At 33.5% G+C, this 21457-nt stretch overlaps 1 protein-coding gene across 1 annotated transcript in view; it reads left to right on the top strand.

The window, feature by feature from the left end:
* Positions 1 to 12283, top strand: part of Pkn2 (protein kinase N2) — a 132190-nt gene extending 119907 nt beyond the window's left edge. Inside the window, 5 exon segments of the mRNA XM_047541369.1 lie at positions 1763 to 1839; positions 3296 to 3438; positions 7732 to 7839; positions 8062 to 8142; positions 8231 to 12283. Coding sequence (XP_047397325.1) covers positions 1763 to 1839; positions 3296 to 3438; positions 7732 to 7839; positions 8062 to 8142; positions 8231 to 8434 — 613 coding nt within the window. The 3' untranslated portion in view covers positions 8435 to 12283.
* The last annotated feature ends 9174 nt before the right edge of the window (positions 12284 to 21457 follow it).

The following is a 21457-nucleotide window of genomic DNA, read 5'->3' as shown; positions in this document are numbered from 1 at the left end:
GTGAAATCCCAACTTTTTTATTTTATTTTTTTTATTTGTGCATTACAGTTGTACATGATGGGATTCATTGTTACATATTTGTACATGCATACAATATAACACAATAATCTGACCAGTATCACTCCCCAGCATTTCCCCTCTCCCTCCGCACAAATTAGTCACTTTACCGATCTCCCTTTGATTTTTAGGAGATCCACCCCCACCTTTGTTTTCCATTTTTCTCTGTAGCTTCTGCGTATGAGAGAAAACAAAGGACCCTTAACCTCCTGTATTAGACTTATTTCACTTAACATGCAGTCTCTAGTTCCATCCATTTTCCTGCAGATGGCATAATTTCTTTTTTCTGTATGACTGAATAAAAATCCATCTAGTGTATGTACCACATTTTCTTTATCCATTCATCAGGTGATAGACACCTAGGCTGGTTCCATAGTTTGGCTATTGTGAATTGTACTGTTATAAACATGCATATGCATGTATCACTGTAGTAAGATGCCTTTAAATCTTCAGGTAAATACTGAGAAGTGATATAGCAGAGTAATACGGTAACTCCATACCTAATCTTTTGAGGAACCTTCATATTGATGAAATCCCAACTTTGAAAGATACTGTCTACATAATAATTATGAACTTCTTGATTCCTGTTCCTTTGCCCATTTCCTAATTAAAATAGTTAAATTATGAGTTGAAAATAGTCATCCTAGTGAATATTTTGCATTTGACTGAGCCACTGCAGAAGACCAGTACTACTCAAAATGTGCTTACAGTGAGATAAGTAGCTGTGCCAGAATACAAGCCACAATGCTACTCCCTTCGCTAAAAGAAGGCTCAGAGGCTGCTGGGATGGAGTTAAATGGTAGAATCCTGCCTAGCAAATGCAAGGCCCTCAGTTTGATCCCCAACACCAAGTCTTGCTGTCATCTGAACTAAACAGTGTGTTGGTGACATAGCCAGTTTATGTCTGGCATAAACTCCATATCATATTTTAGATCAGTAGTAAGTACTGAGAGCCCAGTAGCTAGTCTCTGGGCCACATTTTGAATAACAAATGCTGTACACCAGATCAGATATTGGATTGGAAAAACACTGCTCAAAATTCACTGGATCACACATTCTAGAAGAATATACAAGTAACCTTGGATAAAATAAGAATAAAAGTTATATAAATAAGAAGAAAAGAAAAACACTGTTCACACCCAAGTAACTTAGGGGAAGACCATTCAGAAATAAAGTGGGGTAAGGATTCATTATCTGATTAACTTAAAGGATAAAATATTTTCAACTAGCTTAATTTGTAATCAGTTAGCTTTCTTTTTATTTTGAATTATTCTCTTAAAAGGTTATACCTCCCCCCAAACCTGCCCACCTTATTTATATTGTTTTCTTAATTCTTCCTTATAATGATATAAAGGCACATTTCAAATTTGGACTAAGTCAAATTATCATGAATAAAAATTAATAAAGCCTGATTTTAAAAAGCAGTTGAATGCTTTTCATACTTAAAGGTAAAATATTCCTTTTTAAAATACTTTATTCCATTTCTACATAATGGGAAAATTACTTAAAAACTATATTATATAGAGCAGTAAGGTTGACAAAAAGAAAAATACACATTTGTGATACAGTATTTAGCTCTCCAATTGTAACTTGGAAAACCCAATCTTAGAAAAAAAAATGGAACTCCTATTGAAATATTTTTTTAGTATGGTATCTAAAGATTTTACATATTTTTTTTTCACTTTTTAATTTTCATCCTGAACAGAGATTTGAAATTGGATAACTTATTGTTAGATACAGAAGGCTTTGTGAAAATTGCTGATTTTGGTCTTTGCAAAGAAGGTAATTGGGTTTTAAAATTTCTTTTCTAGTAGATTTTCTCTCCTTTGTACTTTAGTAATTTTCAAGTTTCTTTGAAAAACATTTTAAAATTCTTTATTAAGATATTATAAATTGCTCATATAACCTAATTATCACATTAAGAATTTTTTCTGTGAATAAATATAAGGTCATGTTTCCAAAAATCATAGCACAAGATTGTCTTTATATGATTAATGATCTTGTCACTACTTTACAGAAGTATTAAGCATCAAACTGTTCATTCTGCTGGGATTCTGAAGAATGAACTACATAATCCTAATAACCTCTCCAGCTTTTTAGAAGTATTAACATTTTAAGTAGAAAAAATACTTCGAGATATATAGCTATCCTGAGGCAGGAGGATTGCAAGTTCAAAGCTAGCCTTGGCAACTTAGGGAGACCCAAAATAAAAATAGAGTTGGGAATGTGGCTCAGGTTAAATGCCCTTGGGATCAATCCCTGGTATAAATGAATGAATGAATATAGCCATTTCTGTTTAGGAGTACTATTAGAATTAGGGACATGATACCCAACATGTTATACATAGATATTCTCATTAGTTAGTGCCTTGTATAGTAATGGACATTATCTGTTGCCCCCTCTATACTAGCAGCAGCTTGTTTCTTATTTAGCCGTGTTTCCAAGCATACAACATAGCACTTGGCACATGTTACATATTCAGTGAATTTTCATTCAATTAATTCAATTAATGAATATACTTGGTTGCCCATTACATACTTACAGACCTTCTAATTGATGGAGTCAATAAATATTTTCTCTAATTGGACTTCTGTGTAACAGATACTATTGACTTAAATACTTTTGTATTTCAAAATGTGGTTTTTTGTTTGTTCGTTTTTGTTTTTGTTTGGTACTGGGAGTTGAACTCGGAGGGTTACTTAACTCCTAAGCCACATCCCTTTTTTATATTTTATTTAGAGACAGGGTCTTGCTGAGTTAGTTACTCAGGGCCTTGCTAAGTTGCTGAGGTGGGCTTTGAACTTGTGATCCTCCTGCGTCTGCCTCCTGAGCTATTGGGATTACAGGAATGCCTCACCACACCTGGCTCAAAATCTGTTCTTAACCCATTTTTCTTCACTAGTAGTTTTTAATCATGAAATCCCATAGTACATGTCTTCCTTTATACCAATCCTTAACCATTGTTCTTTTTTTTTTTTTTTTTTTTTTTTTTTTTTTTTTTTTTTTTTTTTGGCGGTACTGGGGATCGAACTCAGGGCCTTGTGCTTGCAAAGCAAGCACTCTACCAGCTGAGCTATCTCCCCAGCCCAACCATTGTTCTTTATAAAAGTCTTTGGTATGTCTGAGTTTGATCACCATGTACAGCAAATTTAATTTTGCCTTACAAGGATACCTGCTAATTTTTGTATTAGGTTTTTTTTTTCTTGCTAACTAATAATACAGATTTTATCTTTTTCAGGAATGGGATATGGAGATAGAACAAGCACATTTTGTGGCACTCCTGAATTTCTTGCCCCAGAAGTATTAACAGAGACATCCTATACCAGGGCTGTAGATTGGTGGGGCCTTGGTGTACTTATATATGAAATGCTTGTTGGGGAGGTAAGCAATAGGAAATAGGTCAGAGAGGAGAGGAAAAATGATTGAGAGAACAAATTGTGTCATATATAAAACCAGCTAATATAAGTCCTATATAAGTGGAACTTTTGAGTATTTATAGAATGCTAATAATCAGCTATGTTTCTGCCCTACTTCACTAGTATATTTTCTATTTTTATGTTATCTGTGGAATATATTACCAATATATTCAACTATTCAAAAATAGCTTCTTTTATTTAGATATCGTGCTATGGTTATGTCTTATGATTTTAAGGCAAACATGAACAACTGATCGTTTCATAGGGAATAGGAAAGCAGGAAGACTTATGGAAAGAATATATGTATGGAGGGAAGTCAGCCATACATTGGTCAAAAATAAATGTTACCTTTAAAAGTTGTGGAGAACTGGATGTAGTGGTGTACACCTGTAATTCCAGTGAGTTGGGAGACTGAGGCAGGAGGATTGCAAGTTCGAAGCCAGTCTCATCAACTTAGTGAGGCACCATCTCAAAATTTAAAAAAAAGTAGAAGGGACTGGGAATGTATATCAGTGGTAAAGCACCCCAGGAATTAATCCCAACAGCCCTCCCACCCCCTATGTTTTCTGAAGATTAACTTAAAATAAATTTTTGAGGATACCTAATTTTTATCATTTAAGAAATTGAGTTATATGAAGTAAATAAAGGTAATAAGTATCTAATGGATTATGTTATAAAATTATTAGGAATGATAAAGTGAAGGTAAAATTAACAAAGAGTAAGATTTCTTTTGTTGTTTGTTAGCTTTTTACTGGGGATTTAACTCATGGGTGCTTTACCACTGAGAACCATCCCCAGCATGCTTTATGTTTATTTCGAGATAGGGTCTCACTAATTTGTTTAAGACTTCCCTAAATTGCTGAGGCTGAACTCAACTTGCTATCCTCCTGTTTCAGCCTCATGAGTTGCTGGGATTATGGACCTGCACTACCTTCCTTAGCAGGAAAGAATAAATATTTTGACAAAAAAGTAATTGAAAAAACTTCTTTAGAGGAATTTGATCTGGAAGTGCAAGAAAATTTCTTTTATGGAACCGATTCGTTATTTTGAGTTGTCAACAACCTTTCTTATATAATGAAGGCATGAATAGGTTAGCAACTTAGTTAATGAATGAACAAATTATTGAATGTTGGAATTTCTGAAGTTGTGTTCTGTGCTTGTTCACTCACTAGCACTGAACTTGCTTAACAAACAAGTAAATGAGTTTGTCCAACTATCTAAACTCCTTTTGGTATGTCAAATTGGAGTGGATTCTCTGGAAGGGGAAGAAATGAACAATTAAAATAACAATTATCACATGCTAGATGCTTTATAAAATTAGTCCATTTAAATGTCATAGCATCCTGTAGTAAGCTCCATAGTGGTCTTCTGCTCTTTTCCAGATGTATAATTAGAAACACAAAGAGGTTAATAACTTACTTAAAGTCATACAGCTCTTGTGTGGAGGAGCTGGGATTTTTAACTCTGTCACTTTGGCTGTAGAACATTTTTCTAACTCATTATGCTGTATTACTTTAGGACAGGGAATTGAATCCAGCCAGCCTTCTTGTTATTAAGACTCAAGATCCAAATCTGAATTTTTCACTTGTGTTTAGAAAAGGTATTATGTGGTATTTAGGATGAAAAGGTTCCCCTATTCACCGTGGTCTTCACTTTCTAAGAATGTCATAAGCCTCCTCTAACAGTTGTATCTATAAGCTGTGGCAAACTTGAACTCCATTTCTCCACTTCCTTTTATAAAAAGTAACATTTTTGTGAATTTATTTTTTAAATGTAGTATATAAATTTAGCATGAGACTTAAGTTACCAAAAATTACATTTTGTTTAAAATTTACTCAGATATAAAAATGTGAGTTTATTGCAGAATACTACATAATTAATAGCCACTTGATTCTACTGCTTCCTGTTTTAAAGCCACTGCAAGGTTTGACAAAGAACAAGTAAGGAGTCTCCTATGTCGTAGATTTAATGAAGCTTCTAATTAATTTGTATCTTAAATTTTCTCGAAGGCATGGATCTTTCTATTCATTCCTTCAGTTGGTTATTGCAGTTTCATTTCATTTTATTATCTCTACAAGAGGATAGACGGAAAAAGAACTAAGCTTGAAGCTCATTGGTCTGCTTTGTAATTTTATAGCATTAGTGAAACTTTGTAAACTGTGATAAAAGTATAGTTTGATGAAAGTTCATGTCTATTTTCTGTAATCTGTTATTACAAATAACTGAAAATTCACTAGATATGTCATGCATTTTAAAATTTTTATTTGTGTGCTTTTACTAGTTTTGCAAACTGGAAAGATTCCTAGAATAAACAGATATCCAGGTCCTCGTTTCCCTGTGTCGAATGAGAGTGAATATGCCAGAGAGGTTTAAAGTAACATTGGACACTAGCATTGGTTGCTATGAATGTTAATATCTGAATAGATTATTGAATCTTTTCATAAGTGCTTAAACTTGTTAGCCTATTATTAATCCTCTTAGCTTATAATCTCTCAGCAGAAACAAGGTACTTTAACATTTTAAAAATATGTAAATGTTTCTTTGCTTTTGACATACTGTAGAGTGACAGTTTCAAGTATAAAATTGTTGAAGCAGAAGACAAAATCGCTCTCTGTATTGCCTCTTGAAATTCTGATTGAGAAGCCTAGTGAAATAGAGTTTTCCCCTGACTTGCTATTTCAATCACTGGAATAAATTAGATTTGTCCCACATAGTAGGTATTTGGTTTATGTGTATTGAATGAATGAATAAGCTGAGGTTTTGGTAACTGAAAGGTTTGAAATTTTCTTAGTTATGAACAATAAGAGTGACAGCTCAGTCTTTGAAAGTTTGAATTTATTTTCACAGATTCCTCAGTTAAAAATTCCTCCTTTCCATTAATGTTGCTTTCTGCTTAGCTTTTTATTCTTTAAGACCTTATAGAACACAAGCAGCCAAATTAAACCTAATGAAATAAGTTAGCCAATATTTCCCTGATAACCAATGAGAAGATGAGTTTAGACACATTGACTCATTTCAGTGATTTTAAGGTATTAAATGATATTTAGATATTTCTTTCCTGATGTTGAAAAATTACTAGTAAACTTAAAACCATTTGAAATTCTGAGATGGTAAGTCATCTTTCACTTTTCTGCATATGTGAGAATTTCTCCCTTTGTGTATCAAATGTCATACTAAATATAAAGTAACTACATTTTTATGACTCAGGGTCGTTGTGGTCATTGTAAGAAGTAATTTTAATATTGTGTGTACTGAAATGTTTTATTGTTTGTAACATTAAATATTCCTAGAAATGTGTGTTTTTTAAATTCCTTTCAGTCTAATTTTATTGACAGTTGCTTCTTAGTGCATTCTGCCTACTGATCTATAATTGTGTTTCACCATTATTTAAGCACATCCATGTCTGATGTACTTCCACAGATTATATTTTACTCTGTTGTAACATTATTAACCATGTTTATGTCACTCATTTTCTTCTGTCTTTCCACAAAATTGAGTTTCTGGAGGATTGTCTGTTATCTATATATTCCCCATTGTTCAGTAGACACTCTTAAATGTTGACTAGCCAGATAGATGAATAAATGAATGAAATAATATAGGATAGAGTGAAATGGAATGGAATTTAATTAAATAAAAAATAGTATTTTATGATGTAAGCAAATTTTTATAGGATCCACAAAATAAATTTTAAGATTTCAGTAAGAGTATGTCCTGTGTTGGGGTTGGGGTTGTAGCTCAGTGGTAGCATGCTTGTCTAGCATGTGTGAGGCATTGGATTCAATCCTCAGCACCACATAAAAATAAATAAATAAAATAAAGGTATTGTGTATATCTACAATTAAATATATATATATGTATTTTTAAAGTATGTCCTATATTGATAGGCATGGTGGTGCATGTCTGTAGCTATTCAGGAGGCTTAGACAGGAGGATAACAAATTCAAGGCCTGCCTAGATATCTTAGTCAGACCCTGTCTCAAAGAAAGAAGGGGGGTGGGGATTGTAGTTGAGTAGTAGAGTGTTCCTGAGTTAAAATCTCCAGTACTCAAGGGGAAAAAAAAGAGTTATATGATATATAATCTGGGAAATAGATACATATCCATTGTGAATTCTCATAGTCCTTTTGTATTTATTTATTTTTTTGGTAGTTTTTGTTTTTGTTTTCTTTGTCACTTCCTGAATCTTGATTATATTTTAAGTAGATAAGATTTTACTATGTTGAAACTCATTTAAACTTAGTCAAAAATATTTCTTGTAGTCTCCCTTTCCTGGTGATGATGAAGAGGAGGTTTTTGACAGTATTGTAAATGATGAAGTAAGGTATCCAAGGTTCTTATCTACAGAAGCCATTTCCATAATGAGAAGGGTAAGAGTTAAATTAACAGTATGAGTATTTTTAACTGCTTAAATTTTTTATGTTGAAGGAAATGGAAATTTTTCAGTTGACTTTTATATAAGTTGTGTTATTTAGTTTGTAGATGTTGCATGGTTTAGACAAATGCAAACAAAAATTATCTAAATCTCTGAAAGTTATGAGAATCCTTATCAATCAAATATATTTTAACTTTTTTATTTTATGTTGTGTTAGCTGTTAAGAAGAAATCCTGAGCGTCGTCTTGGAGCTGGTGAGAAAGATGCGGAGGATGTAAAGAAGCACCCATTTTTCCGGGTAAGTATAGAAGTTCAAAATTGTTTATGAAACTAGAGCAATTAGGAGTAGGAAACTAAAACTGGTCATTTTATATTTTGTGATCCAGCTAATTGATTGGATTGCTCTGATGGACAAAAAAGTAAAACCACCATTCGTACCTACCATCAGAGGACGGGAAGATGTTAGTAATTTCGATGATGAATTTACCTCAGAAGCACCTATTCTGACTCCGCCTCGAGAACCAAGGATACTTTCAGAAGAGGAGCAAGAGATGTTCAGAGATTTTGACTACATTGCTGATTGGTGTTAAGTTACTAGACACTGTGAAACCAAGCAGACTGACTCACAAGAAGACCTCTTAAAAATAGCAACCCTTCATTTGCTCTCTGTGCCACCAGTAGCTTCTGAGTTTTTTTAAAAACACATGAAGATTTGTTAAAAACACTATTTTAATACCTTCTTGAAAAGTGGCTTCTCAAAGATTTTCAGCAAATCTGAGCACTGGAAACAGTTTCATGGAGTTTAGGCTGAATGAACATTGGCCTTGAAAATCCATCACAGATGAATACTTTTGGATCAATAATCTATTTAAAAAGAAAGAAAAACAGAAAAAGAACCACTCTTTTATAGTCCCTGTCTTTGCCCTATGTCTGCCTTAAGTAGAAAGAAGATTGATCACTTAACTATTTTACAAGAAGGAAAAAGTAGGTCTTGGAATGCTATTACCATTCACATAAAGCATGATTCTGTTTGATTAAGGCAACTGCTCTTATTTTTTTAAAAAAAAGAAATTACTATAATAACAAAAACTGTAGTGGTAGTTTGTGTACCCTTGGTGACTTGATTTTTGAAAACAGAATGAATTGATGACTTCTTTTGTAAATTTTCTATATTTATCATGAGAAAAAATTTTTATTTCCTTGTCTTTACCAACCATGTAACAGAACTTCATAGCTTTCCAACAGAGCTACTTGCCAAACAGTTTTCTTAACAATGCTAAAAGAAATAGGAACATCAGCATTTACTTAAAATGTTAAGAATGGAGACTTCTAATCACCCTGAACCAAGATACTGTGTTACCTTTATGCATTCCCAAATAGACATCCATTATGTTCATGTTCGGTCATATCTTCAGAATCAGTGAACTGATTACCCTTTTTTTGAAATGCATTCTACATTTATCAACCTAGTTCACTTTGTTCTTGTGTCTGCTGTAGAAGGGAACTATATCTTTGTTAAACCATAGGGATTATCATTGTATACATGCTGTGAACATGTATATGTGCAAGTTGTAATGTATTCTATGTGTAGGCTTATTATTTAATTTCACCACTTCATCACTTTTGTACAGTGGCCAAGCAGACACCTCAGACTCCAGCATTTACATTAAGTGCATTTGTACATTTTAGGCCACTGAATCCAGATTTTTATATTGGCAGTTACTGAGGGCAAAAGCAATATATTGTAACAGAATGTATAAATATTTTTGATAAAACAGTCTATATTTTATAAAAAAAAATTATTATAACACTAAAGCTGTACCTCAAAAGTCTCAAAAATAATTTGATCAAATACTTTTTACAACTCTTCAGAGGATCCGTTTGTGGCTTTTTGTACTCTCATGGTATATCTTTTTGCAAATCATGACTTTGAACTTACCTGAAGTTTGGGGGTTTTTTATTTGTTTTATTTTTAATTTTTTTTCCTCCTAGTTCATTACTTCATTGTTTTCCTTAGTTCAACAGCAACATTTTTGATCCTGTACTTAGCATGTTAGGGTCATTATACCTCAGGAATAGCAAGTTGTTAACTAACCATACTGAATTAGCCATTTAACCACAGTGAGCTCATCTCTTAAAAATTGTTATGAAAAGCATGAATTATGAAGAGTTGAGCTTAAATACTTCAGCCTTGCTAGGCGTGTTTTTATTATACTCTAAGAACAATTAAAATTGTCCAGAGATAATTCATATTGCCTTCCAAATCGTTACCCAAAATCTTTTGGGAAAAATCTTGTAAAAAGAGGAACACTATGCCAGTTAACTAGAGGAACTGTGCGTAATTGTCTGGCTTTAATTTAAACAGTATTAACACATTACAATAAAACACTACTTTTGAGGTACAGTCTGCTCACCTTTGCTGGTTCTCAACTATGCATAGAAAGCAATGTCTAAAATGGGCTTGTAGCATTAAAAACTGACAGCATTTTATAACTACACAGTGTACAGAAGAATTTTTTAATTGAAGTCAATCACTAAAAAAAAATTAGAGGGCAGGGTATATTCACACAATTAAGCTGAAGAAAGCACTAATTTTTTTGTAGTTTTAAATATATATATATTTTAGATTTAAAATTTTTAAGAGTGTAAATATATTTTGCTATTACTGTATGTGTATGTGACTGCTCGAGCACTTTGTAAGGAAATTAGGATATTTTAGAATGGTACACTATGCATTCAGATGAAATGTGCCTTTTTGTCATTCTGAGAAAAAAGTGTTTTGCAGTCATAAATTACCACAAAATGCACAAATTAAAGTTTAAATAGATTGAAATTTGTAACTTTGGTTTTAAGTATTATTTTCTTTTAGAAATATCCTAGTGATTAAAAATATGCATTAGCTTTAATATATTCAAGCTCTCAAAGACTAATATAATTGGCCTTCTTAAAAATACATTTTGTTCTGGGGAAGGCTAAAACCATGAAAATTCATAGCAAATTGTCCACCTCACTTGGGAACATGGGGAAATTTTGAATTGTATTCTTGTGAAATCAGTAACATCTTTCATCCAGTGGGTATTTATGGAAAACCCACTGGCTATACACTGATTGTAGGAATATGGGGGAAATAAGGCAACAAAGTATTCAAAATAAAGAGCAGCAGATATTTATTATAATACAAGCACTGGCAGTATATCTCTCGTTTGGGGTTAATTTAATTTAGGACCTGACTTTTCAGAAAATAGGCAAATGAATAAAACAAAACACTAGCCTGAATAAAGCAAAATAATAACCTTTTTATGGTTACCTTATTAAAAATTTGCAAATGGAATACTTTAGAACTATGAAATGACCCACATTCTCCCTGTAGTAAAAAGCGAGGACATAATGGGAAATTGCTTTTGTATGTTAAGTTGGTAAAAGTTGCCTTATAGATGAAAATCTAATGGAATTTTTGCAGATACAACGAAAGGATCAAATAGGAGAAACCCAAAGGAGCAAATGCCAATCCATGGATTGTAATCTTAATTTAAGTTTAGAATTCTTAACTTCTCTTCCAGCCATCTTTTTAGATATAGTATTTCTTGAAGATACTAGCTTTATGTATTAGTATGATCAATAGAGACTTTAAAATCAATGTGAGAAATAAATACTATATAGACATACAAAATTACAGGTAAGTATTTAGATAACTTCTAAACCTGTTAAAACTCTTGCTTAATTTTATCCTTCTAGTATCATAACTAAATAGAATTTCTACTTAGTGATACTCCAATACTTCTACTCCAATAAGATACATAATTTGAGGCATTGCTGGTCTCATTAAAGGTAAGAATGGTCTTTGGCAACCCTTTACCCCATAACAAGCAACCTTGAGCAGGACACACTAGGACTCAGCACCCAAAATTGAGGGTGAGCGTGCCCAAGCAAACAATTTAGGGATACTGAGAGCTTAGGTCTAGGAGCTGCTCAAGTCCAAACAGGAGACCAAAGCAGCAGGAAATTGTAAAGGATAGGAGACAGAATGGCATGGAGCTGGTTTTAGAAATGTAGGCACTTGGAAAAAAAGAGATTACCAAGGATGGATTTCTGTAGCTACAAATCTTGCAGTAGCAACAGAACTTGTATTCTGTGCTAAAATAAAATATGTTCATATAAATGTTTATAAAAATGTTCATATACCTAAGATTATTAACAGTATAGACATGTAGAAAAATTTTAAGGAAATTTAGAAATGTATAAAAATCCAAAACTGAAAAATATAACTGTTCTATTTGAAACTCAAACAGTAGATAAGGGAACTGAAGAGACAACTAGAGATTGGAAGATATATCTGAAAAGTCAATCTCAAAAAGATAAGGAGATGGAAAATATAAAATGGAAATTAAGAAATCTGAAAGATTGGGCTGGGGTTGTGACTCAGTGGTGGAGCACTTGCCTAGCACATGTGAGGAGGCATTGGGTTTGATTTTCAGCACCACACATAAATAAATAAAATAAAGATCCATCAAAAACCAAAAAAAAAAAAAAAAATTGAAAAAGAAAGAAATTTGAAAGATGGAATAGAAATTCCATGAGAAAAGAATGGAAGAGAGGCAATGTTTAGACATAATGATGGCACATTTCCCCCAAATTATGAAAAATGTCCAAGTACAGTATTCTCTAAACAGAATAATTGTTAAAAAATAATTTATGGGGCTGGGGAGATAGCTCAGTTGGCAAAATGCTTGCCTTGCAAGCACAAGGCCATGGGTTCAATTCCCAGCACCACAAAAAAATAAATAAATAAATAAATAATTTATGCATAGAATCGTTATAGTGAAATTAGACTACCAAAGACAACATCTTGAAATTACTCAGAAAGAAAGCTAATTGTCTATAAAGAAAAAACTAACACTAACTCAATAGCAATAGTGCAAACAGTAGATTATCTTAAGCATATTGGAAAGCAGATATCAACCTAGAATTATGTAGAAATTAAGATTACTCCTTAAGAATGAGAGCAAATAACATTTATTAAGGAGGCTCTACTATTATGAATGTTACTGTAGTGAATATTATAAAGAATGTGCTTTAGGAAGAAGGGATATAAATAATCCCAGAAGGATGAGAGATTTTTTTAAAAAGTTTATGAACAGGTAAGATGATAAATATCTAGGAAAATCTAAATAAATAAAGGGATTGTTGGGTTTTCTTTAAAGTCTACATATTCTAAACAGCAGTAAAAAAAAAAAATAGGATCAGATCTAAAGCATTCTAGTTTTTATTGTTAGTATGTGAAGGTTTTAGTTAGGTTTCTTAGGCTTTAGTTAGATGGTCAACATAAAAGACTCACTAAAAATATATAATTATATAAATTGTAAACTAAAAATGTAGAAATAAATTCAAATAAATCAATAAATGTAAATGGGGCAAACTCATCAGCTTAAAGGCAAGGTTTATCAGATTAGAAAACTTAACTACATTACTTGCAAAAAACACACCTAAAATATTTACATATGTAGAAATATTGAAGGTAAAAAATATGAAACAAAAACCAAGCTAAAGCTATAGTAATAACATCTAATATTAGGCAAAATAGGTTTTAGACACACCACAAGAAAATAAATATCACCAAGGGTAGTGAGTTTTTACATAATGATTAAAGATTTAATTTGCCAAAAATGTAATTCTAAGTATGTGGGTAGCTAATTAAATATATGAAGCAAGAATTTTTGTAGATATTGAAGAAAATTAATAAATGCCATAGTAGAAGATTTCAACTCAATTCCATTATTAATAGGTTCAGACTTTTTTAGTTTTGTTTTTTACAGTGCTAGAAGTTGAACTCAGGGCCTGGCACATACTGGGCAAGTACTCTTCCACTGAACTCCACTCCTACCCCTCTTTAGACCTTTTGAAACAAAGATAGTATAATATTTGAACAAAACATTAAGCTTGATCCAGTAGAGATATATATGGAATTCTGTATCTAGCAATTAAAAGAATTCAACATTCTTTACAAGCACACATGGAACATTTATAGAAATTAAGCCATAAAACAAATTATAAAGTATAATTAAATTACATTGTCTAGAATGTAATTTAGACAAAAAGATGTATATGTATAAAAATTTAGAACAAAAAGATGTATATGTATATATGTATGGCTTATATATTTGAAATGTTTAAAAAATAGTGATGGATCAAAAGAAGAAATCATAGTAGCAATTATATATTAAGAACTCAATAACAGTAAAAGCAGTACATTCCTTCAGAACTTCAGGGATGCAACAAAAATAGTCTTCCAGGAAACTTCGTAAACTAAATGCTTATTAGACAAAGGAAGGTTAAAATTTTTATCAAATTGTTCAACTAAAGTTAGAACAACAGAAAAAAATTCAGTGTCAAAAATAAAAATAATGGAAAAGATAAGCTTCTTAAAAATGCTAACAAAGAGGAGATATATTCTTGTATAATTACATCAAAATGAATTCTGTCATGTATAACTAAAAAGAACAAATAAAACAATGAGAAAAGTCCCAAATGCTGTTGAAAATACACAAAATTGGGGCTGGGGCTGGGGCTCAGTGGTAGAGCACTTGCCTAGCATGTGTAAGGCACTGGGTTCAATTCTCAGCACCACATGCAAATAAATACATGAATAAAGGTTCATCAACAACTAATAAAATATTTTTTTAAAAAAATAAGGGGCTGGGGAGATAGCTCAGTCAGTAGAGTGCTTGCCTTGTAAGCATGAGGCCCTGTGGGTTCGATCCCTAGCACCCAATAAATAAATAAATAAATAAATAAATAAATAAATAAAAATAAAAAACACAAAATTTTTAAAGTAATAAAAACTGTCATGCAAATAAATTTGAAAAAATGTTGGAGATACTCCTTGAGGAATATAACATAGAATACTAACCCAGAAAAATTGTAAGACTCTCATAACTGCTAAATAAATGAAGATTAGGGCTGGAGGTAGACCATGTACATGTGTAGCATGTACAAAGTCCTAGTTTTGATCCCCAGCACTGCCCCCAAAATAGAAGTTAAATGTTCTTTAAAGGAAACCCTGGGTCATAATGTTATATAAGTAAATTCTTCCAAAGTTTCAAGGAAGAGCTTAACTACATAACAAGTTTCTAAAATAATAGGAAAAAATGTTTCTCAACTGTGAAATCAACATAATCAAGACATAAACAAGGATAGTACTTGCAAATATACTAAATAAAATATTGCCTGATCAGATTGGTGTATGAAAAAGATACTTTTTCATTAGCAAAGTGCGTTTATTCCAGAAATGCAAGATTGACTTCATATTAGAAACCCTGTCATGTAATTTGACATATTAACAAGTTGAAGAAAAAGTAATAGATAAAACCAATTTCATTCTTGATTTTTAAAAAAACAAGTTTTCTTAACCTGATAAGTGGTGTCTATGTTCAAACAGCACAAACAAAAAACGACATCATTCTCTAATAGGAAACATTGGAAGCACTCCTTTGGAACTGGGAATAGAACCAAGATGCCTGTCTTAACTTTTTCTTTTCCTTTTTTCTTCTTTCTTTTTTTTTTTTTTTTTTTTTTAAAGCAGGGATTGAGTCCTGTGGCACTGCCCTTCATTTATGTTTTATTTAGAGACAGGGTCTCACTAAGTTGCTAAGGCTGGCTTTCTTTGAACTTGAGATCCTCCCACCTCAACCTCCAGAACTGGTGGGATTACAGGCGCGCACCACTGCTCCCAGCTTGTTACTATTTGTTTTCATTATTGTGCTACGCTACTCTAAATAGCATAGGATTCAAAAGAGGAGAGGAAATGACATAATAATTAATACAAGATGCTACAAAATTGGTGACATCAAAATTTGTGCATGTCTGTGATACCATCATCAAACAACTAGAATACAAAATACTATAAAAGCGCAACTTTTAAAAATTATTTGTTGTAATTGATTATACATGACAGTAGAATGCATTTTGACACATTGTACACAAATGAAGCATAACTTCTTATTCCTCTGGCTGTACATGGTGCTGAGGTACACTGGCCATGTAATCATAGGGTAATAATGTCTGTCTCATTCTGCCATCCTTCCCATCTCCACCGCCCCACCCCTCCTCTCATTCCCCTCTGCACAATCCAAAATTCATTCTTCCCTATGCACCTGACCACTATGGATCAGCGTCCGCTTCTCAGAGAAAACATTCAGCCTTTGGTTTGGGGGGATTGATTTTCACTTAGCATAATATTCTCTAGTTCCTTCCATTTACCTGCCATAATTTCATCTTTTAAGACTGAGTAATATTCCATTGTATATATGTACCACATTTTCTTTATGCATTCATTTTATTGAAGGGCATCTAGGTTGGTTCCATAGTTTAGCTATTGTGAATTGAGCTGCTATAAACGTTGATGTGGCTGTGTCATTGTAGTATGGAAAAGCACAACTTTGTGACATAAATCATACAAATATGGAATATAATTTGTTCCAGTCTAGTCCCCAGCACTAGGCCTTTTCCTGTCCTCCTCCCTCCCCTATTCCCTTTACTGGTCTTCCTTCTATTTATTTATAGTTTATTTTAATTAGTGCTCTATAGATATTCATAAAGTGAAATTCACAGTTGTATTCATATATATGTACATACAATAGTTTGTGTATATTACCATCATCACCCATAAACATTTTTTTAAAAACAACTTTTATAATAGTAACAAAACTGAGTTACCTATAGATAAATCTAACAAAAGATATTCAAGACCTAAAAATATTTTTAAAAGTGTAGAAATACCTATTTTATAATATAATGTAGTTTTTCTAAAATTGCCATGTAGATTCTATGCAGCTCCAATCAGAATCCCAATAAATTTTTGTGGAACTTTACAAATTAAGATTGAAAGAAGAGCAAAGGATTGAGATTTGTCAATGAATAGTAAGAAATTTCTGAAGAAGGAAGGAGATGAGGCATTTTACCTGCCTGATACCAAGACTTATAAATGTGTAGCAATTATTGTGTTGGTGCACATTACACATGGGACAGAGTCCAAGGACAGGCCCATATTTATCTGGAACATTCATGTGTATAAAAAATGACAATAATTCAGTAGAGAAGAAAACGTTCTTACCTAGCTTTTAATAAGGGAGAAGATTGTTTATCAATATGGAAATGGAAAAAAATTGAATTTGTTATACCATACATGAAAATTTCAAATGGATAAAGTATCCAAAGCAAAACTTAAAGCATTGAATATACATATGTAGAAGAAAGTATTAAAATGCAAGTTCAACTATAATAAGAAACTTCTATTTATCAAAAGACAAAAGTCACAAACTGGAAGAAGAAAATTCCCATTTTGTGTGTAGAGAAGAATACCTAACATATATTTTAAACTGAATAAGGAAAAGAAAAAGAGAAAAGGTCAAAAGATACAGATGTGCCACTTGAAGAGTGAACATGCCAAAACTACAGTAATCAGAAAACTTCATTCAAGTCAAGACCTTATTGAGAGACAATTTTGCACCCATTGAATTGGCAAAAACTTGTTTAAAATTCTAGTGGTAGAGATGGAATAGAACAGCAAGTTCCGTTAAAATTTCTATGAGGAGTATAAAAAATAACCATTGTGGAAAAAACAATTAGAATTGTGTGTGTGTGTGGTGCTGGGGATTGAACCCACAGCTTTGTACATATTTCAGTACCCAGTAATTATATTTAGGTATTATATCCCCAAGAAGCTGTTACATTGTCCTCCAGTCATCATGAACCAAGATGTTCATAGCACTGTTTGTCATAGCAAGAATGAGAACAACCCAAATTCTAATCAGTGGAAGAGAATGATTCAATAAAATAAGGTGTATTTATACCTGAAGTATTAATGAGCAATAAAAATTAACTGCAGCTATAGGAACAACACAGGAGAACAAAATTGTGAAAGAAACAAAATTGCATAAAGCATATTTTTAAAAGTTTAAAACAATGTTTTTTCCCTCTTTTGGTAAGCAAAAATTAAGGCAGTGCTTATTTGCTGGGGAGGCAGAAGAATATATGATGGAGTACGTAAGTCATTGCTAGTATTTTAAGCTTTCATTCGCCAATTTCACCTATCTTAAGTGTTATTAATAACAAATAAAATTCTCCTTGAGTCCTTTTTCCAGTTTAAATTGCCAGACCCATCATTTTAATCATATATCCTCAGCTCCCCTGTTTCTTGTATATCACTGTACAACCCCTTTAAAACCTCAACCTGTTTTAAATTCATCTCTGCATTCAAATAACCATGCTAATTCATTTCACTGCAGTAAGGTAAGTCCTTAATTTCTCTAATGGTCCTCAAACTTCATGTATCAGAATCACTTAAAGGACTTGTTAAAACACATGGACTTCACTCCAGGGTCTGATTCAGTAGATGGGGCCAGAGAATTTACATTTGTAAGTTTCCAGGAGATGCTGCTGGTCTGGCCAGAAAACAGTCTCAATAAATTAATGGGTTTAAAACATTTTAAAATCATTTTGATATATCTAAAATCCAAAGTTTCACATTTGTAACATGCTAATATGGAAATTGTGTACTTAGCTGACTTTGTTGCTAAAATAATAAAAATGCATTGTGGATTTTAGCATACTTTTTATTAAAAATGACTATAATCCCAGCTACTCAGGGGGGCTGAAATAGGGAGTAGGGATCCCAAGGACAGGCCAGCCTGAACTGCTGGTGAGACCTTGTCTAAGAAGAATACAAAAAGGCGGTGGGATAGCTCAGTGGTAGAGCACTTACCTAGCATGTGCAAGACCCCTAGTACTGAGGGAAATAGTTACTGTAAAGAAGCAAAGCTGCTCACTGGGTGTCAAGTCCATTTTCTTTCCAGAAAATAGACAAGACTGTCATTACCTATCTATATATATGATCTGCTTAGTAAATAAAAGTAGTCACATTTTATTCTTGCTGAAGTCAGCATGAGAGTTAAAATTATAAAAAGAATAATTAAACTAATGTACTAATGTTTCTATGTAACCGTAAACTGAACTCTTTTTTTTTTTTTTTTTTTTTTTTTTGCGGTACTGGGGATTGAACTCAGGGCCTTGTGCTTGCAAGGCAAGCACTCTACCAGCTGAGCTAGAACTCTTCATTTTTGAAGCAATCATGCCAAAAGAGATCAGAAAAAAATATACAGTAACACTTCCTTAATTCAGCATCATTTAGAGTAGTTTACCATGTGTGAATTTGCATATAACTAAAGTTCAGTTTAATCTTATATAATAAAACTCATTTAAAATTAACACAAAAATTACATACGATTTTCCTGAAGATGCTTTAATTCTTGCCCATAAAAGTACAGTTGACTTGGCTTTCTTGTCAGGAAGTTCAAAATTTGAAAAGCTCTTTTTGTCACAATATATTGCCAATGACAGACACATTTACTATCTTTTTTGTACACATATATTAAGTACCAAACTCAGCACAGTGACATGTACACCAAAAAACAATGCAAAAATTGAGACCAACCGAGGGACAGTAAACACAGCTTTCATGTTATGCTCCTTATAAAAGGTAAGAGCACAAGAAATGAGACTGGTTATGGCATTTAAATTATTTCTCCTGTGTATCTGCATGTCAACCATTTGTGTAAATCAGGTGCCTGCTAAGTATCATTAAGGTAATATGATTATGTGGTGTAGTCTGTAAAACACCCCTCCTCCCTTCAAATATCAACACTGTCTCCCCCAGACATGAACCATAAGCAGAGAGTCAGAAGTCCAGGACACAGGATCCCGCCCCCCCTCAGCCCCAGGCTTTCTAGTTCAAGTGTTCCTACTTTTCCTGACTTCTTAGACCTTGCAGGTTTTCCCCTTTGTATGCTGATGTATGTTGCTCATTGCCTCTCATTCTGTGTTAATTTCTGTGAACCCACTCTTGATAGTGTTTTGTGATGAGTTGTATGTGAAGTTGGTAAAGTGGCCATGCTCACACAGCTGCTAAGGGGCAAAGCCAAAATTGTGATACCTTGCCCCCTGCTTTCTCTGCTATACCAGAGAAAATAAATGGCACCCAACTCCAAAGGGCCCCTGATTCCTCCTTGGCAGTTGCTTGTTCTTTTCAAAGGAATTCTCCTGCCTGACCACTCCCTTGAATTACTCATGTCTGTCTAATTGGGATGGATAGAAAATAAGGCCATTTTGTACTGTGGACATGGACATGTAGTGAGGTTACCGGAGATTATAAGTTTGGTTCTCAGCTTTACAGGTTCACATATATTTGTCAGCTCATTGAATGATTGCCCTGAATTTGAATATAGGTTCTGCTATGTGTAACAGAGACCTAATATAGCAATAGTTCGAATAAAGGAGAGGTGGGTGTAGCTGCCCTTACCACTTGTTTATTGGGGATTCAGACTCCTTTAAGCTAGCTGCTTTGCCATTTCTGTATTCCCTGATCAGCAAAGTCCTAGATTGTTCAAGATTATGCATTCTTATTACAGTCAATAGAAACAAGGAAAACACAGGGCACACCCTTTTTCCACACTGGAATGATTCAAAAGTTGTTCCTTCGTGCTTTTATCCCACTGGCCTAAAATTAGCTGCAAGAATGAGGACACAGATTATCTTTGTTGCATATGTATGTGTTTTATTAGTGTCAAAGGTGGGGAGGACAGATATGTGAGGTCTGTGCGTTCTGCCACACACATGGCACATTCTGTTGGTTTCTAGGTGGGTGTACCCCAGGGCTTTATTCCTATCAACATCCCTCAAGACTCAACACCATTCATGTGTCACTGACTGTACTTCCTCTAGTTGCAACTCTTCCAGGAAATTGAGGCACACGTATCTAACTGTGATATTTCCATGTGTTCACATGGATGGCCTAGTGACGTACCTGTAACATGGTCATCGCAGTGTTAGCCCCCTCTTCCCGCCCTTCCCACTACCACTGTAGTTTAAGCAGTCGCCATCTCTCTTTTAAAACCTCCTCCCTGCTCTTCCCGCTTTCTCTTCTGTCCCCTAATAGTCTATTTGCCATTCAGCAGTTAGAGCAATCTTTAAAAAATGTGAACCCTCCACCTCTTTCTCACCTCTTTCACTGTAAAATATCAACCTCTGTCCTGGCTCACAAAGCATGATGTAGTCCAGCCTACTTCTCAATCTCATGTTTCAAGGCTGTCTCCCACTCTGTCCTGTCAAAATGATCTCTCTATTCTGTAAACACATCAAGAATTTTCCCGACTTTGGAGAAAGTTTCAAAGAAACACAAAACGGACAATGATATGGAATACTACTAAATGGTTAAGAAGTCTCAGATGTTTCTCCCTGGTTTGGACAACCGGCTATCATGAAATGGTAATGACAGCAGTTCTGATGTGCTGAGAGTTAAAACGAACCTGTGATGCTTTGCAGTGGGAATGAGGGACTCTTTCTAGAACAGCAAGAAGGTGCCAGGGTTTGAGGAGTTTAGGACATGGGATTTCAGTGTGTTTGCACATGCATGAGAAGTCAGTGAAGAGGGCTGTCAGACTGCTTGCAGTTCCACAGTATCCATGTCATGTGGGACCTCCAGGTTTGGTTCATAATATTCATTTCCCCTTCTGCTGTAGATAGGGTAAGTTTGAGGCCTTTACTGCTAATCATCTGTCCAG

Source organism: Sciurus carolinensis, chromosome 1, assembly GCF_902686445.1.
Source record: "Sciurus carolinensis chromosome 1, mSciCar1.2, whole genome shotgun sequence".
NCBI lineage: Eukaryota > Metazoa > Chordata > Mammalia > Rodentia > Sciuridae > Sciurus > Sciurus carolinensis.
This window is presented reverse-complemented; position numbering and strand designations above follow the sequence as displayed.